The following is a 24,941-nucleotide window of genomic DNA, read 5'->3' on the forward strand; positions in this document are numbered from 1 at the left end:
AACATATCCTTACCCTGGCCGCTAATAGCAGTGCTTTTGTTTCAAATTGTTCCTTTTGTTATCCCCACGCTGGGATCCTTTTAACATCATGCTCTGTGTGTGCATTTTCTGTTTGTTTTTAGTGAAGGGAGGTGCACTGGGGACAGAAGATTTTGCACCTGCCTTCATAAACACAGGGTTGTATCGCCATCGTGACGGTTTGCGTTGCGGGATTCGGTGACTTCATCTAGGACAGGTGCTGGAAGTGGCTGGCCGTGGTCTCTGAGTGGACAGTGCTCTGGGGACTCAGCTGTCACCGACAGTGATTAGAGCTGCCAGGGAGGGTCCACCCTGCCCCAGGCATCGCATGGTTTCTGAGATGGGTTTTAGGTACAAATAGCACGTTTCTTTAAACCTCAAGGTAGGCCTTCCCACTTCTGCTTTATAGAGGGTGAAGCTGAGGCTCAGGAGATTAGCTGCCAGCCCAGAGCCATGGCTGCCTGCCTGGCCCATGCCTCCACTGGGAACCCTCACCCCACGCTTCTGCCCAGTGGAAGCTCCGAAATCGGTGGGCCTCCGTCACGCCTGTGATGTCTTCATCTCTTCAAGGTCTTTTTCCAGAGAGGGTCCTTCTAACTTAGTATTATCAAGAGGCCAACATAATTAGAGGAGAGGAGCTTGGGGTGGGGATTTTAAGGTGACATCAATTAGTGGTGTGACACTGGCCAAATCTCAGAGGGGTTTCCTGAGGACTGGTTTCCTCTTCTTCACTCATTCCTTTTATTTAATGAGCAGCGGCGGCATCCCCATCTCGTGCTTGTCTCCGAGTGCTTCGTAAACACTAAGTTGACCCTCGTCACAGCCCTGAGAATGACCGCATCACAGATGAGGGAACTGAGGCACAGAGAGGCGAGGGGCCTTGCTGCGGGTCACGCGGCCGACGTGGCGAGCTGGGGCTCTGACCCAGCCGGTCGGGCCCGGATGCCGCCCTGTGAGGACTCCCCGAGCTCTCCGTTCTTCACTCGCTCACTCACTGGATGTCTAAGCGCTCGCTGCAGGGGGGCACCGACCACGGCGCAGGGGACAGAGCAGAGCTGCCGTCGGGTCGGCCAGAGCCAGACTGCGTGGGCGCCAGGCTCCGGGGTGGCCGTGTTACCGAAACATTCTGAAAAATAACAGAGAAAGAGGCGACCCTTGATGTTGATGATAGGGTGCTCATCCCAGCCCCACTGCCTCAGAGGACAGGGAGTTAAAGGGACGTCCTCATGTTCTGTTCTCATTTTCTTAACTGCACTGGGAAATTTGAACTACTCACCTTTCTACTGTGTTCAAACTGGTCCCATTCTTTTTCTTACTGAACTAGTGAAATAACCAGATTAGAGTTTCTTTCTCTGCACTGGCTGATTTTAAACAGGCTTTATGAATTAGCCTGTTGTGTGGTTAAACCTAATTTTCTTTTGCTGCTTTTTCCCCCCTAAGATGCTGACCAGTACAAATATGGCAAGAACCGGGTTGAAGCCGATGCCAAGCGGTTGCAGAGTAAAGAAGAGGAGCTGCTAAAGCGGAAGGAGACCCTGCGGAACAGGCTGGCCCAGCTCCGGAAAGAGAGGAGAGACCTGAGAGCCGCCATTGAAGTGAACGCTGGTACGGGGGTGGGGAGGTGTGCTTCCAGCCGGCCTGGGCACCTCCTTGGGTTAGCGCCTCGATTTCCTCCCATTCTGCCCGTGGCCTCTCACCTCAGTAAGACCGCATCTCCCCATGTGGTGCTGCTTATCGTTTGGAAGCACTGCGGGTAAGCCCGGGGCAGGTGCCACGGCGGGGGGACCGTGGAACAGGCAAGAGGAGGCCGGGACTGCCCCTCAGCCTGCTCGCTTGCTTGTGGAGCTGGCGGTCCTGGGAGCCGCCCCAGCCTCAGGTGTCAGCACAGAGATGCTCAGGAGTTTCAGGTCATGTGTCTGATGAAGCAGCTGGGGGCTTGTTGGCAGGAGGACAGTCCACAGGGACAGTAAGATTCAGGAGCCCAGGTAAGAGGTCTCTGCAGGGCAGAAGGAGCCCTCCGAGCCCCGAGAAGGGACAGTGTCTGAATTCTTGGAAGGGAGCGGGGAAATAGGCCAGGTTAGCAGAGACGCTCTCAAAGGGGAAGTCAGACCGAAGGCAGCCATCGGAGAACCGAGTCGGGACCAGAGGGGTGTCTCTGGCTCAGGCTTGTTTGTTCTTCCCGGCAGGAGCTGGGGATGTGATTCCTGGTTCTGGGGATGGACCTGTTTAACGTAGTCACCTCAGCTCAAGACTGGCTCTTATCCTGGGCAAGACCCACTCTTCAGGCTTGGATTAGGCGGGCCTCAGAGGGGTGCAGGGGACCAGGAAGGAGGAGTTTGTGCACCTGCACCGGAAACAGTCCGTCAGCGCTTCCGGTCCTTCCGGACTTTGCACCTCAGTGACTTTTATGACAGGAAGTGCTTTTGGAGTTTGAAGTCTGGGAGGTTAGGTGTAGGCTGAGTGGGTGGGAGATAACCCGTAGGAGGGACGGGACGTGGCGTCCAGCCACCCGCAGGGGGACCAAAGGCCGAGTTAGAGACCTTCCAGGCCAACAAGACAGAAGGAGGGTTTCTTCCTTCTTCTGTTTCAAGTTTGCAGGATAGCGAAGATGCAGAGAGGTTAGACCAGCTCCCGTGCTGTGAGCATTAGAGGCCAGGGCCACGCACAGAAGTCAGGCGACCCCTCGGAATCCGTCTTCCTGCATGTGCAGTGGGTACATGACCTGCCTCCTTGCATCACTGAAACACATTTCAAATAACAGGCATGCAGTGAGTGTGCTGTGGAGCCCTGGGGGTGCAAGCTTATTGTAGTCGACTACGGGCAAGAGAGAGCGAGGACTCAGGAATAGCGGGTGGGAACATCAGAACAGGAAAATAGCCAGACTTCTCAAGTCCCCAGCGCCTCTGCAGCCCATCTGGTTAGAGTCCGTGTGTTCAGGTGAGCCTACGGAGGTCCGGGCCTAGAATTCTGGGATTTGTGAGAATCAAGGGCTCCGGCTTCCAGGTCAAGTCTTCCAGCTGCGGGAGAGCAGAGTGGTCAGGAAGGGCCTTGGCTCTTGTAAAGAACAGCTGAACTTGAGTTTTGTAGAAAGGGCCCAGGTCAGGGCCGCTCAAGCCAGAGAGTTCCGCGGGGGTCCTGTGAGGGGGCCCAGTGTGTGTCCTCCGTCCCGAGACCCTCGCCCACGGCTGCAGCGACAGTGTGTCTGCGGGGTTTCAGGCAGGAAGACCCAGGTGGTTCTGGAAGACAAGCTGAAGAGGCTGGAGGAGGAGTGTAAGCAGAAGGAGGCAGAGCGCGTCAACCTAGAGCTCGAGCTGACGGAGGTCACGGAGAGCCTGAAAAAGGCCCTGGCCGGCGGGGTCACCCTGGGGCTGGCCATCGAGCCCAGGTCGGGGACGTCGAGCCCACAGGTAAGGTCTGCGCCCGCCCAGCAAATACCCAGCCGCGTGTCGGCCTCGGACGCGCTCTCGGCTGTGTTCTGAGCGGCCGACGCCGCATTTGCTTCTCTCTGTGCGTGCAACGATGGTGGGCACGTGAGCCCGTTTTCCTTCCCTCCTCCTATCCGCTGATCAGAGGCACAGCTCTTCTTATCCCTTTTGAAACATGTCCTGATTCGATTCCAGTTCATTAGCTAGAGACCTTAATCCAATGTAGCCGATTTTATTGAGATGTGCAGCACGTCCTGGGAACCCTGCCAGGGGCCGGGAAACACAGGCAGGAAACACGGCCTCCCCCTCGGATCTCACAGAACGAGGGGGAATCACTTTCCAGCACGAATTACCACCTGCAGTGACTTAACCTTCGCTCTCGTTGGACTAATGGTCACTGAGAAGTTACTGCTGTCCTTCGCTTGTGACAATGCTATCACGGTCCCTGGGGCCTGGGGAGTCACATGTCACTGCTTCCATCTTACAAACCAGGAGGCGGAGGCCCAGAGAAGTGATGGGAAGCCACCTAAACACAGCGGCCAGCCGGGCAGCCCTGGACGCAGGCTTGGTCTCAGGGGGACCCCGCAGCCCTCCGCCCCCACCTCCCTGAAATCCTGCCACCCGCCTTACACCTGTCCCGCTCGGGAACTCCAACCCCCGTCCCTCTCCACCGGCCATCCCTCGATGTTGAAGAGTCGGCCGTCGCCTGGCAGAGCTGGATCTAGCAGCAAGATCCAGACCCTGGAACACAAGCTTTCCTGTAGGAAAGCAGGCTCGGGGGTCAGATAGGCAGGGTTTGGGGTCACCTCCCTTCCCGAGGCCTCGCTTGGTCATCTGCAAAATGGGGATAATGACATTGCTGCATCTGTAACAGCTCCTGGCACAGTGTCTGGCTGAAGACGTGTGGGTTCATCATCCGTGGATTTGTTAGCTCGTGTATTCATTCGTTTGTTCATTCAACAACTTATGCATACGTACCCAGGCCGTGCACCTGCGGGGTGACGGGCACTCTCCCGGGCACAGGGCACCCCTGTGGAGCCTGTGCTCTGGCAAGGGAGGAGGCCGCAGGTTACGTGAGTGTCCACGTGGATTCCCGCTGTGAGATGGGGGCGCAGGGTGGGCGGGTGTGCCGGGAGCCGGTGTGCAAGGGCTGGCCCCCCCGGTGTCTCCGCATCCTGCTTGCACAGGACCGGGCACAGTGAGGTCCGCTGTAACTGGAGGTGGGGCTTGTGCTGCAGGTACATGGGCTTGTGGACCCCACGGACCCTGGCCTCCTGCAGGGGTGGCCGCACCACCCCCTGGGGGTCTCCTGCCATCCCAGGCTCTCTTTGGACTCTGGCCCCGCCCCCAACCCCCGGCAGCCACCCTCCTACCTTCCACCCCTCCCCTTCCGAATTAATCTTTTAAGATTGTTGTCAGTTCCCACAGTGTCCTGTTCACCTGCTCTCTCCTCCACTCGCTGAACCGTCTTTCCCTAAGGTCACCTCCAAACTACAAATCCCCTACCTCACCCCTGTCTCCGATTTCAGGCATCTCTCCAAGCTACCTACTTTCTTCATCTGGTGACCCCGCATCCCCCCGGGGGTCCCCTCTCTCTAGTGGTGACCCACATCCTCCCGGGGGTCCCCCTTTCTAGTGATGACCCCACATTCCCTCGGGGGTCCCCTCTTTCCAGTGGTGACTCCGTATCCCCCGAGGTCCCCATCTTGGCTCCCACTTGTCAGGTCTTCTCTCTTTTGGCCCAAATAGCCAAGCTTGTCCTTCCGAAGGCTTAGGACGGGTCTATTTGAGCCTCCCCACCCAGACCGTGGGGCCTGGCGGCTCCCTCTCGTGGGAGGGCCCTCCTGGGACTTGCGTTGCCATCTTCTGCCCTGGGACGGGCAGCTCCCCGCACTTCCCGCCTAGACCTCATCCCCGGAACGTGGCTCATCGGACGCGCTGCCTTGCGGACCCAGCGCGGCCTCTGCCAGAGAGGGAGAGGAGGTCTCTCCTTCCTGCCAGCAGCTCCGCCCCGCACCCCCTCCCAGCCAGCTCCCTCCCAGAAGCATTTCCCAGTAAACCAGAACATGGGTGAAGCTGGCTGCTTGGTGTTCAGGGTCAGCAGCCCCCGGTAGGGGCCCTAAGTGACCCACTGTCATGTTCTGCTCAACGGCGCGCCGTACAACCCAACCCGCGTCTCCGGGTCACACGCTGTGCAGCAGTGACGGCGAGTGTGGTCCCGGGGCCTCATCGGGCGGCCCGGCTCCCTGCCCGTGCTCTTGCCTGCGCGGGAGCCTGCACCTTCCTGGGGGGGCCGGGGCGGGCCTTGTCGCTCCACTTCAAGTCTTCAGAAAATGTCTTCCTTTGGCCTCCGGGCCCCGCATGTGCTGCAGACGGCTGGGAGCCTCAGGATCGTCGGGCTGGGCCACGCTGCGCGGGCCACGGGCCCAGAGACTTGTGCTGCCCGGCGGTCGAGGGCGGCTGCAGACACAGAGCTCTTTGTGGGCACAAAGCAGGGTGCAGAGGGTGCAAGGGGACAGGGCGGGGCCCCCTGCCCACCCCCCAGCACCACCAGCCGTCCGGTCTGTCACCGACCAGTAGAAGGTGCTCCCAGAACCTGTGCTGACCACGTGGGGTCATTATTGTTACCGTTCTTGCCTGTTCCCCAAACCCGTGTGTTTTCTTTAAAATGAGCAGTTGTCCCGTTGGGACACGCCGCGGGCCTGGAGACCACACCTCACACGGGGTCTTCTCTCTGCATCGACAGTCTCCAGTTTTTAGGCATCGGACTCTGGAGAGCTCACCCATGTCCAGCTGCGAGACCAGCGATGCCGAGGGCCCGGTGCCGGTGAACAGCGCGGCCGTGCTGAGGAAGAGCCAGCCGGCAGGCGGCTCCCCCTGCCGGGGGCACGTGCTGCGGAAGGCCAAGGTGAGCTCGCTCTCCCGCGGTGGGGACACCTGCCCTGAGGCGGGCTGGCCACCGTGGGAGGGACAGGGGAGATGCCGTGTGCTGTCTCCCAGGTCCCCACAGTCCCAGCCTCCTTCAGGGGGCCTCCTTTTCAAAGGCGAAGAGCCCGGAACCTCACGGCAAGGCGCTTACCGGGTGGCGTCAGCAGAAGCAGCAGCTCTGGGCGCACCTGGGTTTTCCTTGCTGGAGTGGGGTTCTTCACAGAGAGTCCAGGCCTAGACTCTCCTCCAGCCCGTGCTGCCCCCCGCCTTGTCAGTGGTGTTGGGGGCGCACGATGACCCCCCCGGGCCCCTGTGGTCTCCAGGCTCCGCATGGCATCGGCCCTGACAAGCTTTGATGTAGAACTTAAAGCGCTCCAAAAACTTAAAAACCATTTATAGTTATCAAAGCAAACACTTGACGGTAGTAACTGCAAGTGTGTCATACAGAGAAATCATACTTCGGAAGAATTAATTCATCAGATGAATTTAATTTGCTCTGATGGGTATGGGGGCGGGCGGCCTCCCTCTACTGCCTCCGGGCCCTGCGTGGCTGTCGTTACCTTTGTTCCCGGAGCGCTTCAGAACTGGGTCCAAACTGGCTAGAAGCCTGTGGTTCTCGCAGAGGCGGCCTGTGTCGGGGAGCACGGTGAGCGGCAGCCCCGCAGCGCCCTGGCGCGCTCTCGGGGTGGCCCTGGAGGCCGTGGCCGCAGACGCGTCCGAGACCTCGTGTCCTCCCCGGCACGCGCTTGAAGCCCGCGTGTACTGGCAAGTCTGGGGGAGGAAGGGCTGCCGCGTATTTCTGTTCCTTCTCTTGGCAGGCGTGGGGCATTCTGGGCCTGTACCTGTTAGCACGCGTGCGGGGACGCGTACTGCCTGTCGGGGTCTTGGGCTGGATCTGTCAGTGCAGCCCCCCGACTGTTTGCAGATGAGAAGGGCAGGAAAAGCGTCTCACTTACTTGGTCTCTTTCCTGTCAAGTCAGACCTACGGTTCAGCTGCTGCAGCCGCTGCACGAGCTGTGTGTCCCGCGGGTGCTCGGCGGCCACCGGCGTGGGGACTGCAGCTCCTGCCACTTCTCTGTGATAAACGCGGGGTGCGGGGTCTCGGCAGGCTCACGCACGGCGACGCCGAGGCCGGCCACACTCCCAGAGGGACCTAGCCGTCCCTGCTCGCGGGTCCAGGAACCCTGCCCACAGCCTCAGGAAGGGACTCCTGAGAACAGTGATGGGACTCGCGGCGGGGGCAGGGCGGGGCTTGGCCTCTCGGCGCTGGGACAGTGGTCCCCTCGTTGATCTAATGCCCGGCTCAGATGGTGATTCCCAGACTTCTGAGCGGCCGCCGTACCGGTTCGCACACGGCCCACGGGTGCAGCCCTGTCTCCTGGCGCCTTGCGCTTTGACCCGTGCCTTTCCTCTTGCCACACTTAGGAATGGGAGCTGAAGAACGGGACGTAGAGGGACGGCAGGACGCCCTGCTCGCAGCCGCCGCCGCCGCCGCCGCAGGAAGCTCCGCCCGCGTGGCCACCGCGCAGGACGCCAGGGTTTGTGACTGAGCCCCGACGCCACCAGCGCCCAGACCCGCCCGCGTGTCCTCTTGCTACTGTACTTGTCCCCCCTAAAGAAATTCACTTGTAACCCTTGGGTTTCCACCTCTCTCTGTTGAGGAGCAGAAAGGGAGGTAGAGGAGTCCTTTGGCAGATGAGAAGCTGCATCTTTTTACCAAGCTCAGTGAGTGCTTTCCCCAGTGTCCCCCCGTCCCCGCCCCCGGACTGCAGGTCACCGGCCCGTGCCCCCCGCTGAGGCCCCTCGCAGGCCCCGGGGCCCCCTGCCCGTCTGCAGAGAGGGCCGGGGTCCCGAGCGGCTCGCCCTCCTTGTGTCTCGGCATCCCCTCCCCACGTGCCCGTCCCCCACGTCACCAGAGGCGGGCGCGTGAGAAACCCGAGCTGTGAAGCATCTGTTACCTTTTAACTGTCTTTTCTCTGGACAAATGCTTTTGTCACCATGACGTGAAAAGCTGCCATTCTTTTTACACTTTTTAAAAACTTCTTTTTTAGCGTGTGTTGCACTTAGCTCTAAGGGTTTTTCAGAGATTCTGTATCATATTTTATTATTTGTACTGCTTTTGAAAGGCGGCAGAGTGTTTCTGCTGCTTCACTAGTGTGTGTCCCCACCTCCCCTTCCCCAGTGTCCCCGACCCCACCTGCCCCTCAGAACCTGCAGGTGACCCGCGGAGCATGGGCGGCCTCACCGGATGACGGTGCGACTTCCACTCACAGGAGGGCCCATCCCCAGAGAGGGAAGCAGGTTCTGGAAGTCGCTCGGCCATAGAACCGTAGCATCCCGAGCAGGACAAGAGCTTCCAGTCGCTCCCTGGGCCCCCGTCCCCCGCCTGCAAAGCCAGGCCCGGAGCGCGGGTGCCCCAGGGCTGCTCCCAGGCCGGCGCGCCGAGGCCGGGTCTCCGCACCCTAACTCTGCTGGGCCTCCAGAGGGACCCTCTCAGGGATTCTCAGCTATGGGGAGATGCAACCCTGGATGACATGAGAGTCGGTCACGCCAGGGTCCCTCTGCAGACAGATTCGGGGGCACAAGGCACACACGTGTGGGGGGCGCCTCCTGCTGAGATGCAGGAGCCTAGTGGTGCGAGCCTTTCATCCAGAAGCTTCCCTACCAACTAAAGGGATAGAAGGCGAGAAACGGTCTCCGTGCTTTCCCCCGGCACGCCTCCAGAGTCCCTCCTGGGCTCGGCCCCTCTCCTGCAGGCCTTCCTTAGGCGTGGAGTCAACCAGCGTCAGTCAGGGCCCTCGGGGCCCACGTGGCCGCGTGCGATTTTGGCTATAGAGCGGGTCAGCAGCCTCCCGTGCAGGGGACAGTTTCCAGCAGGGGGCGGGGGCTGGAGTGGAGCCCAGCAGAGACGCGGGCCCCCCTCCCACATTAGCACCCCCAGGAAATGGAGGGAGGACGCCCCCCAGAGCCTCCGGGCCCATCTTCCCAGTGCTGTCGGGAGGAGTCCTGTCCTGTTGTCTGTCTGCGTGGGAAGCTCGGCCGCCTTGCATTCTACGAAGCTGATTTTCTGTAAAAGGAAACAGTTTGATCCACCGTAGATTTTTGCTGCCTTCTGGTCCAATAAGGTTTCTCAAAGTGAGGCGCGCGGGTCACCCTGCTTGACAGCCAACTTGACCCAAGCAGCTAGCAGGTTTCGACTGTTAGGAGGGAAAATGTGAGCGGCCCGTGCCCCTGACTGCGGCCCCGCACAGCCGGGGAGGCCCCAGGCAGCTCGGGGACCCTCACCCCGTGGGTTTGCGGGAGCCGGGATTTGGACCCTGGTCCTCAGACTCCTGGCGTACACGTTCCATGTCTGAAGGCCCCAGGTTTCACATTCGCTTTCCTCACCATCAGCCCTTGAAAGAGGGTCGCAAGCTTAGACGGATCCTGCTGGTTCCACCGAGCCGTCGGCAGCGGGTCGCGCGGAGGGCGGGGCCGCCCCCCGGGGGCTCCCACGATGTTACGTGTTCCCCTCGGTGTCTTAGATTTGATCAGAAAGTTAGGTGAAAGGATTTGCTTCAAAATAAGTTATTTATTTGTATATGTTCAATAAATAGAGTTTTTAATTTATATCTGTACATAATAGACACACACACGAGACGTCTTGTCGGGGTTCGGGCGGCAATGTCCCTTCACGGCCCCGAAGCTCCCCGCCCGGCAGCCGCGGGAGGCCGCCCCAGGGGGAGGAGTGCCATTCCCTTCGAGGGGTCACCTGTCCGCCGAGCGCTGGCCAGGCCGTGACAGGATGCTGACCCCAAGTGGAGGAGCGTGGTGGCCGTGCCCGGGGGCCACATCTGCCCCAGCACCAGCCCCCGGGCTCTGCCTCCGCCGTATTTGATCAGCTGTCATCAACCTTCAGATCCCCTCCAGTTTTGTGTGTTGATAATGTTTTAAAGTCACTCACCAACCTCTTGCAGAGAAACAAAATGGTGGTTACGGGCTCACTGTGTCACCTGCGGCGTGGGACGGGGGAAGCGGTCACATTGCCCGTCTTCAGAGTCAGTAGGGGGTGGGGCAAGGCCCTCTGCGCGCATCAGACCAGCCAGCCCCGCCCTCGCCGGGCTTCCGGATGGTTCCACCGCCTAGTAACCAGTGTGGGTCTGGTGAAGGGTCCAGATGGGTGTGGATCTTTCCGGAGTCTTCTCTGGGTGACCGTGCATACGCCATGCCGTAAACCCATCCTGTCCCCGCCGCTCGCACACCTCGGTGTTGCCAAACCTGATCGTCTCCTCATTCACCTCAACTGTCCGAGTTCCAGAAACCCCAAACCACTCAGGTTGGAGACGTGCCGCCTTCTGCAAAGTGTGCGCGGGTCTGCACGGGGCCCGGCGCGAGTCTGGGGGGGGCCGGGGTTGCCGGCTCGCTCTTGGGAGGGGCGCGGCCTCACAGCAGGCGGTGCTCTGGGTTTGCTCGCCCAGTCCTGCGACGGGCCCTCCCGAGGGTGGGCAGTGGGGTGGGTGCCCGGAGCGGGGCCCCTGGCGCCAGCGAAGACCCCTGCGGCCCAGCCCGACGCCCCTTCCAGGCGGCCTCTCCCGGCCGGCCGCAGTGTCCACCGCCCCCGGCTCGGCCAGCGGGCATCGCTCAGATGTTAAACTGTTGCCTTCCTCATTTTGTTGTTTTTTTTCTAAAATAATTTTTTATCGGGAAATTTTTCAAATCCGAGGCGTTTTAAAGAGAATCATTCTTACTCTTATTTTGTTGCTGTTGTCACTGCTGGCTCATGGCTGGGTTCATACTGTGAATACACGAAGGTGGACTGTACCCCGTGGCCCACGGTGGGCGCAGCCTCCCCCGCGAGCGCCCCCTGCAGGCAGCTCATCTCCCGCCAAGGCCCCGGGCCGCGCGGGCTGCCTCCCTCCCTCCCTCCCGCCTCCGGCAGGTGTTCCTGGCTGTGACCTGGGACCGGGGTGTGGCCGGGGAAGGCCTTTCCGACATGGGATCATCAGATCGCGATTCTTAGGGACCAAAGGTGTTTTTAATAAGATAATCTTTGTATCTGGTTTTCTAACAAGAAAGGAAACAGTGACTTTAAATTTTAACACCAACTTTTAAATTATAGATATTTAGCACTCATTGACCACGGCTCTAAGTTGTAAAGTGTTTTCATATTAAGATTGTAATTATTTCCTTACTGTATTTTTTAAAAACTAAACTTGTATTTAAAATTCTCTTTGAAAGAAACAAGCAAGAAACAGCAAAGATTTTTTTTTAATTAAATATGTTGGCGGTGCCCGTTTTAAAGGACTGTAAATATATTTTCACTCTGTTTCTCAACATATTTAATTCATAGGGAACTTTTATCAAAGGAAACTTCCAACGGAAATACCAGTTTTCAGGCGTTTTGCTCCATGTTGTAGTCACTGCACCTGAATTTTCTGCTTTACTAACGGATTTTTCTACTGTTTCACGCGGTGTAGCCCGCGGACTGGCGCCCCCGGCGTGCCTCGTTTGTGTGTTCTCAATAAAGCTGTACGCTTCCAGCCGGCCTCCTGTCTTGCTGCCTCTGGCCTTACTTTCTGCTGAGTGGGGGCACATTGTTGAGGTCACCTACCCCGGGGGCGGGGGCGGGAGGGTAAGAAGGAGCAGGTGAGGGAGAAGGTGGGGGCTGTGCTTTGTTTCTCTGAGCAAGGATCTTCTTCCACCAAAGAGCCTCAGCTACTGTGTTTTCCGGTGGCTTTTAGTCCACAGACCCGAATATTCAATGTAAGAAATGTCCGCGCACCTGCTGAGGGCCAGGCTCCGGGCCAGGTGCTGGAGACAGGAGTGAATCAGATGGGACTCGCTCTCAGGCGCCCCCGGGAGCGCAGGCCCGCGTGGAGACATCCGTACCCCAGGGGAAGATGCAGCCGCCCTCAGGACGGGTGGGTGGGCCGTGCAGGAGCGGGGGGCCTGGAGCGAGTCACGGGGCTGGAACAGGAGTTCAGCAGGGAGCAGGGCAAGGCGGGCAACGGTAGGAGCAGAGGGATGGAGGCTGAGGACCAGGGCCGCTGGGGCGAAGCCAGAACACGGGCCGCGAGCGGCGGAGGTGAGTTTGGATGAGCAGCTGGGGTCAGACTGGAGGGCCCGCGTCCGGGGCTCCTCGTGTGCGTGGGATGGCCGAGCTCTGGTTTGGGGAAGACCACTGCTGGCCGGGACCAGAATGGGTCAGAGTGACAGCCATGGCAGGCCCCTGCGGCCACACTTGCGGGCGTCCAGAGAGGCACACGCCCAGTCCGAGCCGAGCGAGCACCCCCCAGCCCCAGGGGGCTGGCCCTTTCCCAGGGCCCTCCTTGGCCCGTCCCAGCTGAAGGAGCTTGCACAGGCAGGATCCGGCCCGAGCCACTGGGCTGGCCTGGCATCGGCCAGAACACACGGAGGAGCGGCCCTTGGCGAGTGCCGCGTGGGTGGGGAGATCGGAGTGGGCCCACGGACCGTAGTCTGCAGGACTCCCTGGTCATCCAGCGGGAGAGGCCAGGTGTGATCCCAGGGCAAGGTGTGTCTGTGGGGGACGTAGGGATGTCCGGGTGACCGAGTGCCCACCCAGACCCACCTTCCGGGGTCTAGGGCCAGATGGCCCTGTGGGACCCCCTCACCCCGAATTCTGTCTCCCTGTGGTGGGGGGCAGGGCTGGGCACATCACAGATGGTGAAGGGAAGCGGGGTGGCCTTCTCCATCCATCCTAGAGGACGGGGGGTTCTCAGCGCACCCAGTGCACTTAGAGACGCAGAAGCCGGGGGCAGGGTCTTCCCAGCCCCAACCTCAGCTGTTCAACGCGGGCAGCGGTCTCCCCAGGAGGCTTATTCAACCTGCGTTAACCCATGCCCCTCCCCGGGTCCTGAATACCGGTCACATCCTGGCGGGCTGCCGAAGGCTCGGGAACTGCCTCTTGGATTTCTAGAAGACGCCAGAGCTCCTACCTTTGCTTTTTCAAACCACGGAGACGACTCGGGGATATTTGTCCTGCGTGTTGTGGTTTTGGGGGCCGGCGACACGAAGCCTCCCCGGCATAAGTCAGGAGCTTCCTTAATGGGAAGCAGGGAAAACATTAGCTGATGTGTGTGATCCAGAAATGTTATGATGGAAGCTTCATCAGTTTTACGATGCTGTTAAAAGTGGCTATCTTTTCATACAAAGGGACCAGATAGTCAAGAAATGGGGTGGGGAACACAGGAGGGAGGCTGACCCAGGGCAGCAGGTCGAACGCTCACCTCCTGACGAGGGGGGCTGGTTCCAGCCGGTCCTGACCACCGAGAGGGCTGGTCTATCCCGGAGCTACCCACAGGGGTGGCCAGCCTCACCCCTGGACAGACAGACTGCCCTCCCAGGCCAGTTCCTAGAGATGGTGAGGGGCTCGCCCACAGGCATGACTGCAAGTGCTGACCAACCATCTGGAGCCCACCACCCAACCACCTCCAGCATGGGGCCCCCATGCTCTGGGCCACCACCCCCTTCCCTAATCCCCTCCAGCCCAGAGCCCCCTGAAATTCTTCACACTAGCCAATCCTGTCGGCACTGCCCACCCACTCCTTCCCATGAACCTGCAATAAAGGCTCCTGTTCACACTTTCCGATCACTGCCCTCCCCCGCGTGGCCCACATGTGGCGTGGCGTGGCCGTCCTCTTGAGAACTGTGAGTACAACACACTTAGCTGATCCGTGGCAGCCCGCCCCTGATCTGCTGGACTCTCCATTCTGAGTCACAATAAAACCTACATTTTAAGCCATCCCAGTCCTAGGCAACGGGCAGGGACTCCGAGGTCCGCCGGTCTCCGGCTGGGATTCGGGCGCATTCTCGGATTCCCCACCCCCACCGAGTGGGACAGGAGCACCCCTCTGGCTGGTCCGCTCCGAGAAGTCAGTGGGCTGAGGCGTGTAAATCGGAGGCACGCTCGGCCCCTGGCAGGTGCTCCACGGCGTCTGCCCCACCCCCTCCCCCAGCACCCCGGGGGCCACGAGGAGAGCCCGGCGGCCGCCCTGCTCTCCCACCACGGTGACCGGCTTCTCTCGCGCTTCAGATGGGGACGGTGAGGCTCAGGGAGAAGGGGCCCCGGCTGCCGCCTCCCTTGGAGGGGGAGCCTCCATCAGCAAGGGGCTGACCACGGGGGTTGCTGCGAAGGACTTGGGAGTCCGATGCACAGAGTCCCGCCGACAGGGACTGAGCTGCTGCGGCGCTGGGGGTCCCGTACCTCCGGGGGCGGCTGACCAGCCATGGAAGGCGGGCAGGGCGAGCGAGCACAGCCTCTGGCATGACGGCTCCAGGCCCCGACATGGTTCTCAAGATAATTTTCGTCTCACAAACTCTCCTGAGCACCTTCTCAGGTTGCCCTGCTGGGCGCGAAGCCCCTGGAAGCTTCCAGGCAGGGAAGGGGCGTGGCCTTCTCTGCATGTCTCCAAGCTCTGGCGCCCCCGTGCAGATCTGGCCACGGGAGGTGGTGGCGGCCACGGGGAGGCCGGCTGGACTCCAGGGCAGCCACACCTGGGTCCGGCCTCGCGCCAGCCCCTCTGGGCCCGCACGCCCCTGGGTTTGGGCCTTCCCCACGCCGCCCTTGGAAGCGCCCTCCCGCCTTAAGGCCGGCCTTAATGGGCCCGTAGAAGGAGCCTGACCAGCAGGGCCTCACGCCCGCCCGCCTGGGGGGCTACAGCCTTCTGCCCCAGGACCCCGCGCCGGCGGCTCCCTCCCCTAGGCCGCCCTGTCCCGGAGCACTCCGCAAGCCGTCGTAGGACGGGGACAGCGACTCCTGGTCGGGGTCACTGCCGGCAGGAAGGACGAGGAAATGTCCCTCGTGGCTGCCGAGCCTCCCGTTTGTCCCCTTCCTTTCTCGCCGACTAGGAATCGGCGTCCCCAGGACAATGCAGGGCTCCCTGCGGACCGGGCCGCCACACGGGGGTGTGCCCTGCCCCTCCGTCGCTGCCCCCGTGTGCTGTTACAGCTGTTTTTAAACACGTTCCATGTTTCTGGAGGCTGGGAGCCGCGGGCTGCCTGGTTCTGCCTCTTGCTGCCTGGATCCAGAAGCACCATGTGAGAACAGCATCACTACGGTGACCATGACCGCCACACTCACCCCTGCTCAACGTCGGCCCGGCCGTCTGCCTCCTGAGCACCCAGGGCAGGCCGCTGGCCCGCGCGCCCCCCTGCCGCCCTGCGGGGCTTCGATGGAGCTGAAACCCCCCTCGCTGTGGAGTGTCTTCTCCGTGGGATGGACACTATTTGCTCAACGAATCCTTCATTCATTTCTCCATTAAGGACACATTTGTTGAACACCTGCCGTGTGGGGGGCGCTGCAGACACACGAGGAACAAGGGGTCAGAACTCGCCGCGGCCGCTGGGTATTGGGGACGGAGGTGAAGCGGGTGACCCCGCAAATACACGTGCAGCCAGAGACTGGGAGCCGCGAGGAATGACACCGCCTTCTGTTTGCAGCGTGCTAGGACCGTGGAACCGTGCTCTGTGGGGAGAAACCCAAGGCTGGGACTTATGTGGGTGACTCCCCCCCATCATCTCGAACCCAGGGCGTCCAGGGGACATGCCCTTCACTGGGGACACAGAGGAGGGCTGTTGGTCCAGGGAGCATTCTGGAAAACCGTGTAGTGGCTGGTTTTTGCAGGTCAGAGCTGAGAATAGGGCTGTCACCGCGGAGCCTGGGACCCCGAATTCCAAGGGGATGTGGAACCCCGGGCAGCAGAGTCTGGAGGGCAGCTGGAACCTTCCGGAGACACGTGGGCCTGGCACGTGCGGTGGGAAGCACGGTCCCAGCAGTGACGGTGGTGACTGAGCCCGCAGAGGTGTGCACAGGGACTAAGGAACGGATCACGGTGTCCCCAGGACTGAAATAGGTGGGCCGCCCGCTGAAGTCGCAACTCGGCCCCTGCAAAGCAAGTGCACTCCAGACCTGGCGCTTACGGTGACCAGGGTGGCTGCATCACCACCGTAGTTGGGGGCCCTCCCTGCTTCCCAGACCTGGCGGGTCACATCCCCGAGCCCCTTGTACCCGGGGGAGGAGGGCGCTGCACCCCCTTGAGGCCGGATGCTGACCCGAATCTACAAGGTAGATTTCCTCCTAACAGGCTCCGGACATACGGACCGCAGAGACGTGCACCAGGGAGAGAAAAATCCTCCCTCTGGGGCTTTCACGGACACGGCTCTCACCCGAGGCAGATTCCCGGGGACCCCAGTGCCAGCGAGGCCACCCACCAGAGCAGGGAGTGTGGTGGTCGGTGGTCTGGCCCCAGCCTGTGTGCTGAGCCCACCGCACAATGACTCCCTCGGTTCTGAATATGCAGGTGGAAACCATCCTTAGCAACAGGAAGAACCAGCCCTCCTTGGTCTCCAGCACCAGGGGGTCACCGCGTAGGAAGGCCCCCTGGGACGTCCCCTTCTTACTAAGTTAGTGGACAAAGGCCACCTCAGTTCACTGCAAGAACTGCAGCCGTTAGCACCACCCGCCCCCACGCGGGGCCTGAAGGACGCAGGGCCGGTGAGTCCGTCAAGTCTCCGTCCCTTCCTTACTTTCCCGGGATCGGTGGGTAGAGCGCGGGACCCGGGGACGACGTGAGCAGTTGCAGCTGCGGTTCCAGGCTCACGGGAATGAAGCCCGCTCCCCGTGCGTGGGGTGCACGCGGCCTGCCGAGCGTCCTTCCATTGCACACCCCCCAGCGGAGGCCCCGCGAGCCGGCCCTCCCACCTGGTGCGAACGGCAGCGCACCTGCCCAGGTGTTCCCGGGGCCAGGTAAACTCTCCACTCCCCGTCGGCGCGGAGGCCTGTGCACGCCGCAGAGCCTCCGGCCGCGTCCTGCTGATCGGGACCACCGAGGAGAAAGCAACCCCCCCCCCCAGGAGCCTTGGCATGACGCCACTGTGCCGGACCCCGAATACCGTGTCAGTGGGGCCAGGTCGGGAGAACGGAGCCACTCCGGGCCCTCCGCGCGGGAGAGCCTCCACGGAGGGAAGCAGGGGCAGGAGGGCAGGAAGCCGCCGTGAAAATCTCAGCTGTCAGTCAGCTCTGAAGAGGGCAGCGCCCCCGACCTTGACCGGCTGCTGTGGGACGGCCGGGGACCCTCCTGGAAATCGCCGGGACCCAAGCTCGGGTCCCAGGAGGCGGCTGAATCAGCAGCGTCTCACCCCGCCGCCGCCTGGCCGCAGGTCCCAAGCCTTCGGTTTCAGGCAGGTGCACAGGGATTCCTCACTTCTTCCCCTCCTGCAGCCCTCGATGACTCACATAAATCCGTGACGTGGCGGGGACACCAGCAGGGCCCACCACCCGCTGCGGGAGCGCTGGCCGCCCGCCCCGCGGTTGACAGGAGAGCTGACCTGTCCTCTCCTGGGAGGCGCGCACATTGTACGTTTGGGCACGTTTGCAGATCCCGGACTTTCTTCTACTTCCCAGCCAAGGGGTCGCCCCCCGGGCTGAGCCATGGCCGGCCTCCCGGCGGCCCCGCGTCCCAGTCCCTCCCCGGCCTGCCCCTTACTCCTCTCTTGGTTGACAGACACTCCACCGTCCCAGGCCGGGCTCACCGCTTGCTTCCCGCAGCCGAGTTCCGATCTCTGTTGTCTTTAACGCAGACGTAAATCCTGCTCACGCATCTGCAGCCAGCTTGCACAAAGTCTGCTGCAGGGACCCCCTTTCTGCTCGGCCTGGACACTTCCACTTTTCTCGCAGGTGACAGTAAGTCACAAAGCATGCAGTTTCTAAAATTTCCTCCAGCTTTCTCTATAAACCATCCAGAAAAATGGGCCTTTTCTGTGAATCCACTGCTGCCTCGGCCAGTGGGGTCATCTGCCCAGCCCTGCGGTGCTGTGCTCACCTCTCTTTCCACTTACTGATCCTTGAACGAGGAGTACTCCCTCCAGACCACGCGTTTTCTGGGTCACGGGTGGTGTCCCGTCCCCCCCACTCTGCCCGCGGCTTTCCTAGAGCCCCAGATGAATCACGGGCACCTCTCAGACCGTCGCCGTGTATGCACCCCCAGAACGGACGTGGGGTGCCTGATCCCATGCTCCGATGTGAAGACTGCAGGACGAGCGTTTACTTCGGCATCCTCATCAGCCTTCTGGGGTTGCTCTCTGTCCCCGGTGTAGGGACACACAGTGGCCCTGCCTCTGGCTCGGGGTGAGGGTAAAGGAGCGTGTGAGCCAAGAGGAAGACAGTGAACTACTAGGATTCCTTCTGGGATGGCCATGGGACCTGACTGGGGACTCCAGACTTTATGAGACGAAGATGCCAAGTCTGGAGCTACTGCAGCCATTCTGTGACCTGAGGACAATGATGTGCCACCGCACCTGAGCAGGGGAATGTGGCTGGGAGACAGAGCCACACCAGACGTTCTCTATATAACCCTGTGACTCAAATCCCCAGTGGGGCCTCCTCACTAACTTCCTCACGCTCCCGGAGGACAGTTTCACACCTTCTCCTGTTTCCCTGGGCCCCTTGTCGGCCTCGCTTGCTGCTTCCCTGAGAACACAGAGCAGTTGGAAGAGAAGCTCCCGAGCCAGGTGCTGCTGTGCCCTCCTGTTCCCGCCCGGCGCAGGCCCTCTGCTCCCCCCGGGGACGGGCTCCGTGGTATTCCCTCCGTCTCCCCTCCCCCAACCTCACTTCCACATGGCTACCAATGTCCCAGTTCTCCACTGAGTCACAGGAAAATTCTGGAAACATGACTACATATGTACCCTGGCTGTCTGCTTCCTCGCCTTCCGTGATGTCCTCGGCCCGTTCCTGGTCCCCCACACGGCCCTGAGGACCTGCGTCTGGCCGGTTCCACTGGCCGTGCCCCGTCCTCACCTGCTCGCCCTCTCCGCGGCCCCCGGAGCAGCCCCCCACCTCCGCTCTGTGGCATCCTTCTCCGGCGGGAGCTCAGCGGTCCCCGGGAGGGCCCGGCGACTCTCAGGGACGTTCAGTGATGCGGTTTCTGTGCGGCGTGCGGCCCTGGGCGGTGGGCCGGGGGCAGGGGCACCGTGCTGTGGGCTTGCGGCCTGCAGGGTTTGCGGAGCACAGGGATAGAGCTGCACTGGACGTGGCACGGGCCAGACGACGCGGGACCTGTCACCCGCACCGGGCTGGCAGGCACCATCCCTCCGCCACCTCAGCCGGAATACTGTTGATCGTTCACACAGCTGAACGTTTGGGCCGTAATCGTGTAAGCTGCAAACGTCACCAATGATCCTCTTTGCCCGGCACCGGGCCAGGGCACATTCTAGAATGACTGCTAAGCACCATCTGCCGAGCCCGGGAACTGTGATTAACAGTCCGATGGCGACACTGCGTGGTGCCAGTGGGCTATGGGCACGTGTTCCGGAAACGCCCGGGCCGGCCTGCTTAGTGCTGGGAACCGGCAGGTCTGGGCGCACTGGGTGGCAAGCACCACCACGCCTGGCGGGCGAGGCCCCCGGGGAGCCCACGGGCCGCGGCCCAGGAAGGGGGGTGCTGAGCTGGGCACGCATCGGGCCGTCCCGGCAGCGCCTGGCAGCCATCCCCGCAACCCGAGGCCCGTGGGATGTCCGCACGTCTAACAACTGTTGGAGGGCACGCACCACGGAGTTGGGGGCGGCTGGGAGGCCCGACTGTAGCGTGGGCCATGGCTCGGCCACAGGTGAGGACGCAGACAAGGTGGGATAGGAAGCAGCCCCCGCTCTGTGCCACGGGGACAGGGCGCCAGTCCTTTCCGGGGCTTGTCCTCTCTGTGCGCGGACGGGGCTGCCATGTGCGCGCGGCTTTGTCTTGACCCTCGTGGCCCCAGGTGCGTGAATGTGGCTGCGTCCGGCGGGGTCAGCGACCACACGTTGGGGGGCTGCCAAGCACCCTCCCCTGACCCGCGGGAGCCCAGACCCAAGGCCAGAAACAACCGTGGCCTCGCCGCCCTGTGGGGAGGGAGCCCTGTCTGAGCACTCGAGCTCGAGGTTTGGGGCCACTGCTCCCGGGCGAAGCCTCTCAATGATGAGCGTCGGGCGGTCAGCGCCCCACCGGCCCTCCTCCCCTGCCGCCCACGACCCCGCGTGGACCTCGCTTCCTGCTGGACCAGGCAGGACACGTGCACGCGCCTACACGGTCGCCTGGGGCGTGTTTCCTCGTCTCTGACCCAGGCCGAGAGCGGGAAGGACGGGTTTTCTCGACGAGTGCTCACAGCTGGAGTTCCCGCGCAGCTGTGGATGCTCGGCCCCCACGGCCCGCGAGGCACGGTGGCAAGGCCAGAGCCCTGGCCAGGGCGGGTGAGCGCGGCCTCCTGGCTCATCAAAGACGGGCCGAATGGCGCTTCAGAGATCGAGACCGTTGGCCCCAGAGGGCGCTGTGCCAGGCTGTCCATGCCCTGGCCCTCCAGCTCCCGGGGCTTCTGCTCCGCAGCCGGCAGACGGGCTGATGCTTCCGGGCCCTTCCACTGGCCTCGAGAGCAGGAGGTGCGCCAGCCCGCGTGTAAGGACTTCGAAAGCTGATGGGGGTATTGTTGCTTCGCAGGCAGTGGGTCCCCGATCCAGGGACTGAGAAGGTTAATGTCCCTGCCACCTGCCCCCGGTGTCAGGAACGGCCCCAGTCCCTCGCCCGCGTCCCTGAGACCACAGCTCTAGGGGCCCCGTGTGCGTGCGTGTGTTTAGGCAAATGTGGAAGAAGAGCTTCATAATAAGGCAAAAGCTGATTATATTCATTTAATCTTTGTTAAAAGCATCACAAATGATTTATTGATTTTATAAAGGAAAAATAAGAAAGAACTTTTCGCATCTTTGTTATGTGCATGTACCAAGTACAGGTCTGGCCCGGTGGAGTGAAGCGTCAGCTGCCCACGGCAGACCACACCGTGGTCCCAGGCACTGTAGACACCTGTCCAGCAAATGTGCAGGACCGCAAACGTACACCCAGATCATCCATAGACCTACATGTTGATCCATACGGTTATGGGGATGGACACGTATAAGGTTATGTCAGATGCCACCTGATTCCCGGGCTCTTGGGTCCACACACTCAAAATACTCTTAATAGAAATAATAAAATACAAGAAAAACACAAATAACTAAGGGAGAAAAAGAAAACAATACCCCTACCCAAACAGCAGAGAGAATGAAGCCGAGTGGCCAGAGAAGGTCAGAGGTCGTCACCCGTAGGCACGGGTGAGCTGGGGGGTGTGGGGACTGTGTCCAGGGGGCTCCATGCCGACCTTGACCTTGGACCTGGATGGTGCTGACAGGGGTCTGACCCTGTGTGTCTGATGCTCATGGGGCAGGCTGGTGGGGGCGGACGGCAGGACACAGGGCTCCCTAACTTGTCTTTGGAGACTAACGGGCTGGGGGAGGTGGTGGCAGAGGTCCGGAGAACCCCGGCCTCTTCCCACACCGACCGCACCAGCAAACATGTCCCCGGGTCCTCGGGCCCCAGCCCTTCCCCAAGGAGGGTCTTGCGAACAACTTACAGGGTGACCTCTGGAGTGCGGCCCAGGAGCCCCAGCTGGTGAGCAGGTGGCCTCCTCCACCTGGCATGTGACGCACTGTGACCCCTTCCTCCCCGCAGTCTGAGTCCCTATTTGTAACACACAAAGACTGAGGGACTCCTGCATGTAGGGGGCTGTTGTGGGTGTGAGGGTGCATCCCTGGGCCTCCCCTCCTGCAGGCCATGGTCCTCTTCTAGGGGACGTGGGTAATGCCCTGCTAGGCTTCATTCTGGACTCACCAGCAGCCAGGGAGCACCTAGCCGGGGCTCTGGTGTCCCCACGTCCTAGGGAAAGGCCCTGAGCCACGGAGAGCCCTGCCTGGGAGGGGAGAGGAGGAGGGGTGGAGGGAGGGCAAGGAGGGGAGAGGGACAGGGAGAGGCAGAGGGGCAGAGGGAGGGAGGGAGGAGAATACTGACTTCCGGTTTCAAGGCAAAAGGTGAACATCTCCCCCCATATATTCACATGTGTAGACTGAGGCTAGCGTCCCTGATTCTAGGCATCTGTGAGTGAGCAGAATCGCTGCACAGGGGGGTGGGGGGTGTGAGGGGGGCAGAGGGCTAGTCCCTGGGGCACCTCTGCTATGGTCTTGCTGTGTGACTTGGGGAAAATCACGCCCTCTCTGGGCCTCAACTCCTCCATTTTCAGAATGAGGGGCGCACCCCTGGATGGCCCTTCCCGTCTGCCATCTGAAACCACGGCTGGTCTGGGGGCTCCTACCCGGGGTCCTCAAACTGTTGGGAAGCACAGGACCCTTGGCGCATCTCTGGGGGGGCCCCTGCCACGCCCGCCGGAGGAGGAGACCCTGGTGGTGGGCAGGGAGTCCGGGAAGCGTGAGGGCCCCAAGAGGCCGGGGGGGGGCAAGCTGGGAGAGCGCTGGGCCCTCTGGGCCCCAGGGATGGAGCGGAGCCAGGAGACGCAGGGGAGCTGGGCCCTCGAGAAACGGTTCCGAGAAGGGGGCTCTGCGGATGGCCGCTGCCCGCCTAGAGAGGTGTTTACATCATCTGCAGTTTAAAAGGAGGCAGACAGAGAGAGGCGCGGAGGGCGGTGTTGGGAGGGCCTGGGGCGGGGGTGGGGCCTGAGAGGAGGTTTTCTGGATTCTGGAGGGTGCCCGAGATAGGAGGCCATGCGGGTAGGAGCCGCCCTCCTGGGGGTGATGAGCAAGAAAGCAGGACTCCGGCGCCCTCTGCGGGCGCCCTGTGCGGGGACAGGGCCCACGGTGCAGAGTGATGGGCAGCCCCGGCAGGCTCGCCTCCCCGGCTCCGGGGCGGCCGGGCCTCGGGCTGGGGCGACGTGTCATCAACAGGGCCAGCCACGCAGGGGGCCAGGGGCAGAGAAGTGCCCAGAGTCGGGGTGGGGGCGCCGTGGGCCTGGTGTCCGGGGGATTGGGGGCGGGGGGCCGCAGGCTGCCCCCGTGCGTCTCGTGGGCTGGGCGGACGTGAGCTGAAGACAGGGGACGTCTGTCACCGGGCGTGGGGACAGCTGGAGGGAGTGGTGCTTCCGCAGGTTTCTGAGGGGACGCGGGTCCCAGCACCTGTGCCCTCCGGGGATGAGACGGCGCAGAGGAGAGTGTCCCGGGCGCGGGCGTCCGGGGACATCAGCTCACCAGGTAGCTGTGCATCTCTCGGGAGTTGATACTCAGGACTACGCCGGAGTGATTCCCTAGGAAACAGACAGGCCCGCCCGTGAGCTCAGGCCCCCGCCGCCGCCGCAGAGGGCGCCACGCAGCCACCGTGCGGCCGCATCCCGGGGTCCTTCCCCCGTGCGGCTGGTGTCCGAGCGCGCTGCGGGGCGGTGGGGTCTCCATCTCCTGCGTGCGTGACAGGGCGGGTTCTTCCGGGGCTGTCGCGAGCAGTGGACCCCAGCGGGCCTCGGGAGGGGAGGCCAAGGCTGACCTGCGGCGGGGCGGGCTGGGGCGGCGGCCGCAGGGGGCTGCGGGAGGGGCTGCGGGCCTCCGGGCACTGGGCGCTGCAGGGCACGGCGTGGGGAGGCCCGGAGAGGCGGGAGACAGAAGGGGCGCGGTGACGTCAGAAACGCAGGCCTTAGCTGGGAGGGTCCTGGGGGGCTGCAGCGGGAGCCTGGGAGAGGGGAGGGGCTGCCCTGGAGCGCTGCCCGCGCTCGGGGACAAGGCGGCCCACAGCTCTGCGGCACCTGCCGGGCGCAGCGTGCGGGGTCATGAGCCGGACCCGCTGGCTGAGACCCTCGTCAAGGTCCATCACCTTATGGCCTTGGTTTTGCCATCTGGAACGTGGGCATCAGAGCACAGCCCTTCACGGACCGCGTGGGGATTCCATGGGAACATGCACCTGGCGCATACTAAGTGCTCGATTAAAATAACCTGTTATTATTATGCTCTTATTGTTCTTCAGGAGCTTGAGAGCAAACAGGTGCCACAGGCAGGGGAGCAGAGCTCGGGTCTTCCCAGGGACACCCACACCCTCCGTCCGAGCCTGGGAAGCCCCAGGTACGCTCAGAGCCTCTGCGGCCGGTCGTGGGGTTGAGACACCACCCGCATGAAGGTGGGGACCGGGCGACATGGGAGGCAGCGTGGAGCCCCAGGCAGGGGAGAGATGGGTGGAGGGGGCCCCTGGGGGTGCACAGGGATCGCACCCCGAGCCTGGGGGCTGCAGTGCTAGGGGAGGGCACAGGCTTTGGAGCCGCAGAGCTGGGCCTGAATCCCTCTCTCATCAGCCAAGTGACTTGGGCAGGCTGAGTGACCACTCCGAACCTCAGCTTTTTCATCTGTCCAATGGCCCGGCTCACGGCAGCCCCTCAGCCCAGGCCCAGCACGGAGCCGGCGCTCAGGACGTCAGAGCTGTTGCGATGTCCCAGGAAGGGGCAGAGACACCGCTCCCGGGGAGCACGGCGGGGCTGGCAGGAGTGGGAGACAATGGGCCCTTGTGCCAACAGACAGGGACCCCGCCGAGATGGGGGCTGGAGAAAGGGTGGGGGTCCTCTCCCCGGCCACCCCGGGGTGAATGACTTCTCTGAGCCTCACCTTCAACCACTGACAGTGCGGACTCTGATTTCCGCCTCTCCCAGCTCTGAGGGCACGCCAGACACGGAGGGAGGTCCCAGTGCCGGCCGCGGGGCGCACGGGACCGACACTGTCACGGCACCTCCGTGCCGCCGGGCCCTGGCTGCGGGC

At 62.2% G+C, this 24,941-nt stretch overlaps 2 protein-coding genes across 3 annotated transcripts in view; one reads left to right on the forward strand and one right to left on the reverse strand.

The window, feature by feature from the left end:
* The window catches only part of AFAP1 (actin filament associated protein 1), a 138,280-nt gene extending 126,390 nt beyond the window's left edge, over positions 1–11,890 (forward strand). For both annotated transcript variants that reach the window (XM_032395469.1, XM_032395470.1), the window contains 4 exons: positions 1,459–1,623; positions 3,235–3,425; positions 6,190–6,351; positions 7,797–11,890. In XM_032395469.1, the coding sequence (XP_032251360.1) occupies positions 1,459–1,623; positions 3,235–3,425; positions 6,190–6,351; positions 7,797–7,823 (545 nt within the window). In that variant the 3' untranslated portion in view covers positions 7,824–11,890. The remainder of the gene's footprint in view (positions 1–1,458; positions 1,624–3,234; positions 3,426–6,189; positions 6,352–7,796) is intronic.
* Positions 11,891–21,011: 9,121 nt separating this feature from the next.
* Positions 21,012–24,941, reverse strand: part of SORCS2 (sortilin related VPS10 domain containing receptor 2) — a 448,684-nt gene continuing 444,754 nt past the window's right edge. The window contains exon 28 of the mRNA XM_032395519.1: positions 21,012–23,455. Within this exon, the coding sequence (XP_032251410.1) occupies positions 23,391–23,455 (65 nt within the window). The 3' untranslated portion in view covers positions 21,012–23,390. The remainder of the gene's footprint in view (positions 23,456–24,941) is intronic.

The sequence above is a fragment of the Phoca vitulina genome, unplaced genomic scaffold (assembly GCF_004348235.1).
Source record: "Phoca vitulina isolate PV1807 unplaced genomic scaffold, GSC_HSeal_1.0 scaffold85, whole genome shotgun sequence".
In the NCBI taxonomy this organism is placed as follows: domain Eukaryota; kingdom Metazoa; phylum Chordata; class Mammalia; order Carnivora; family Phocidae; genus Phoca; species Phoca vitulina.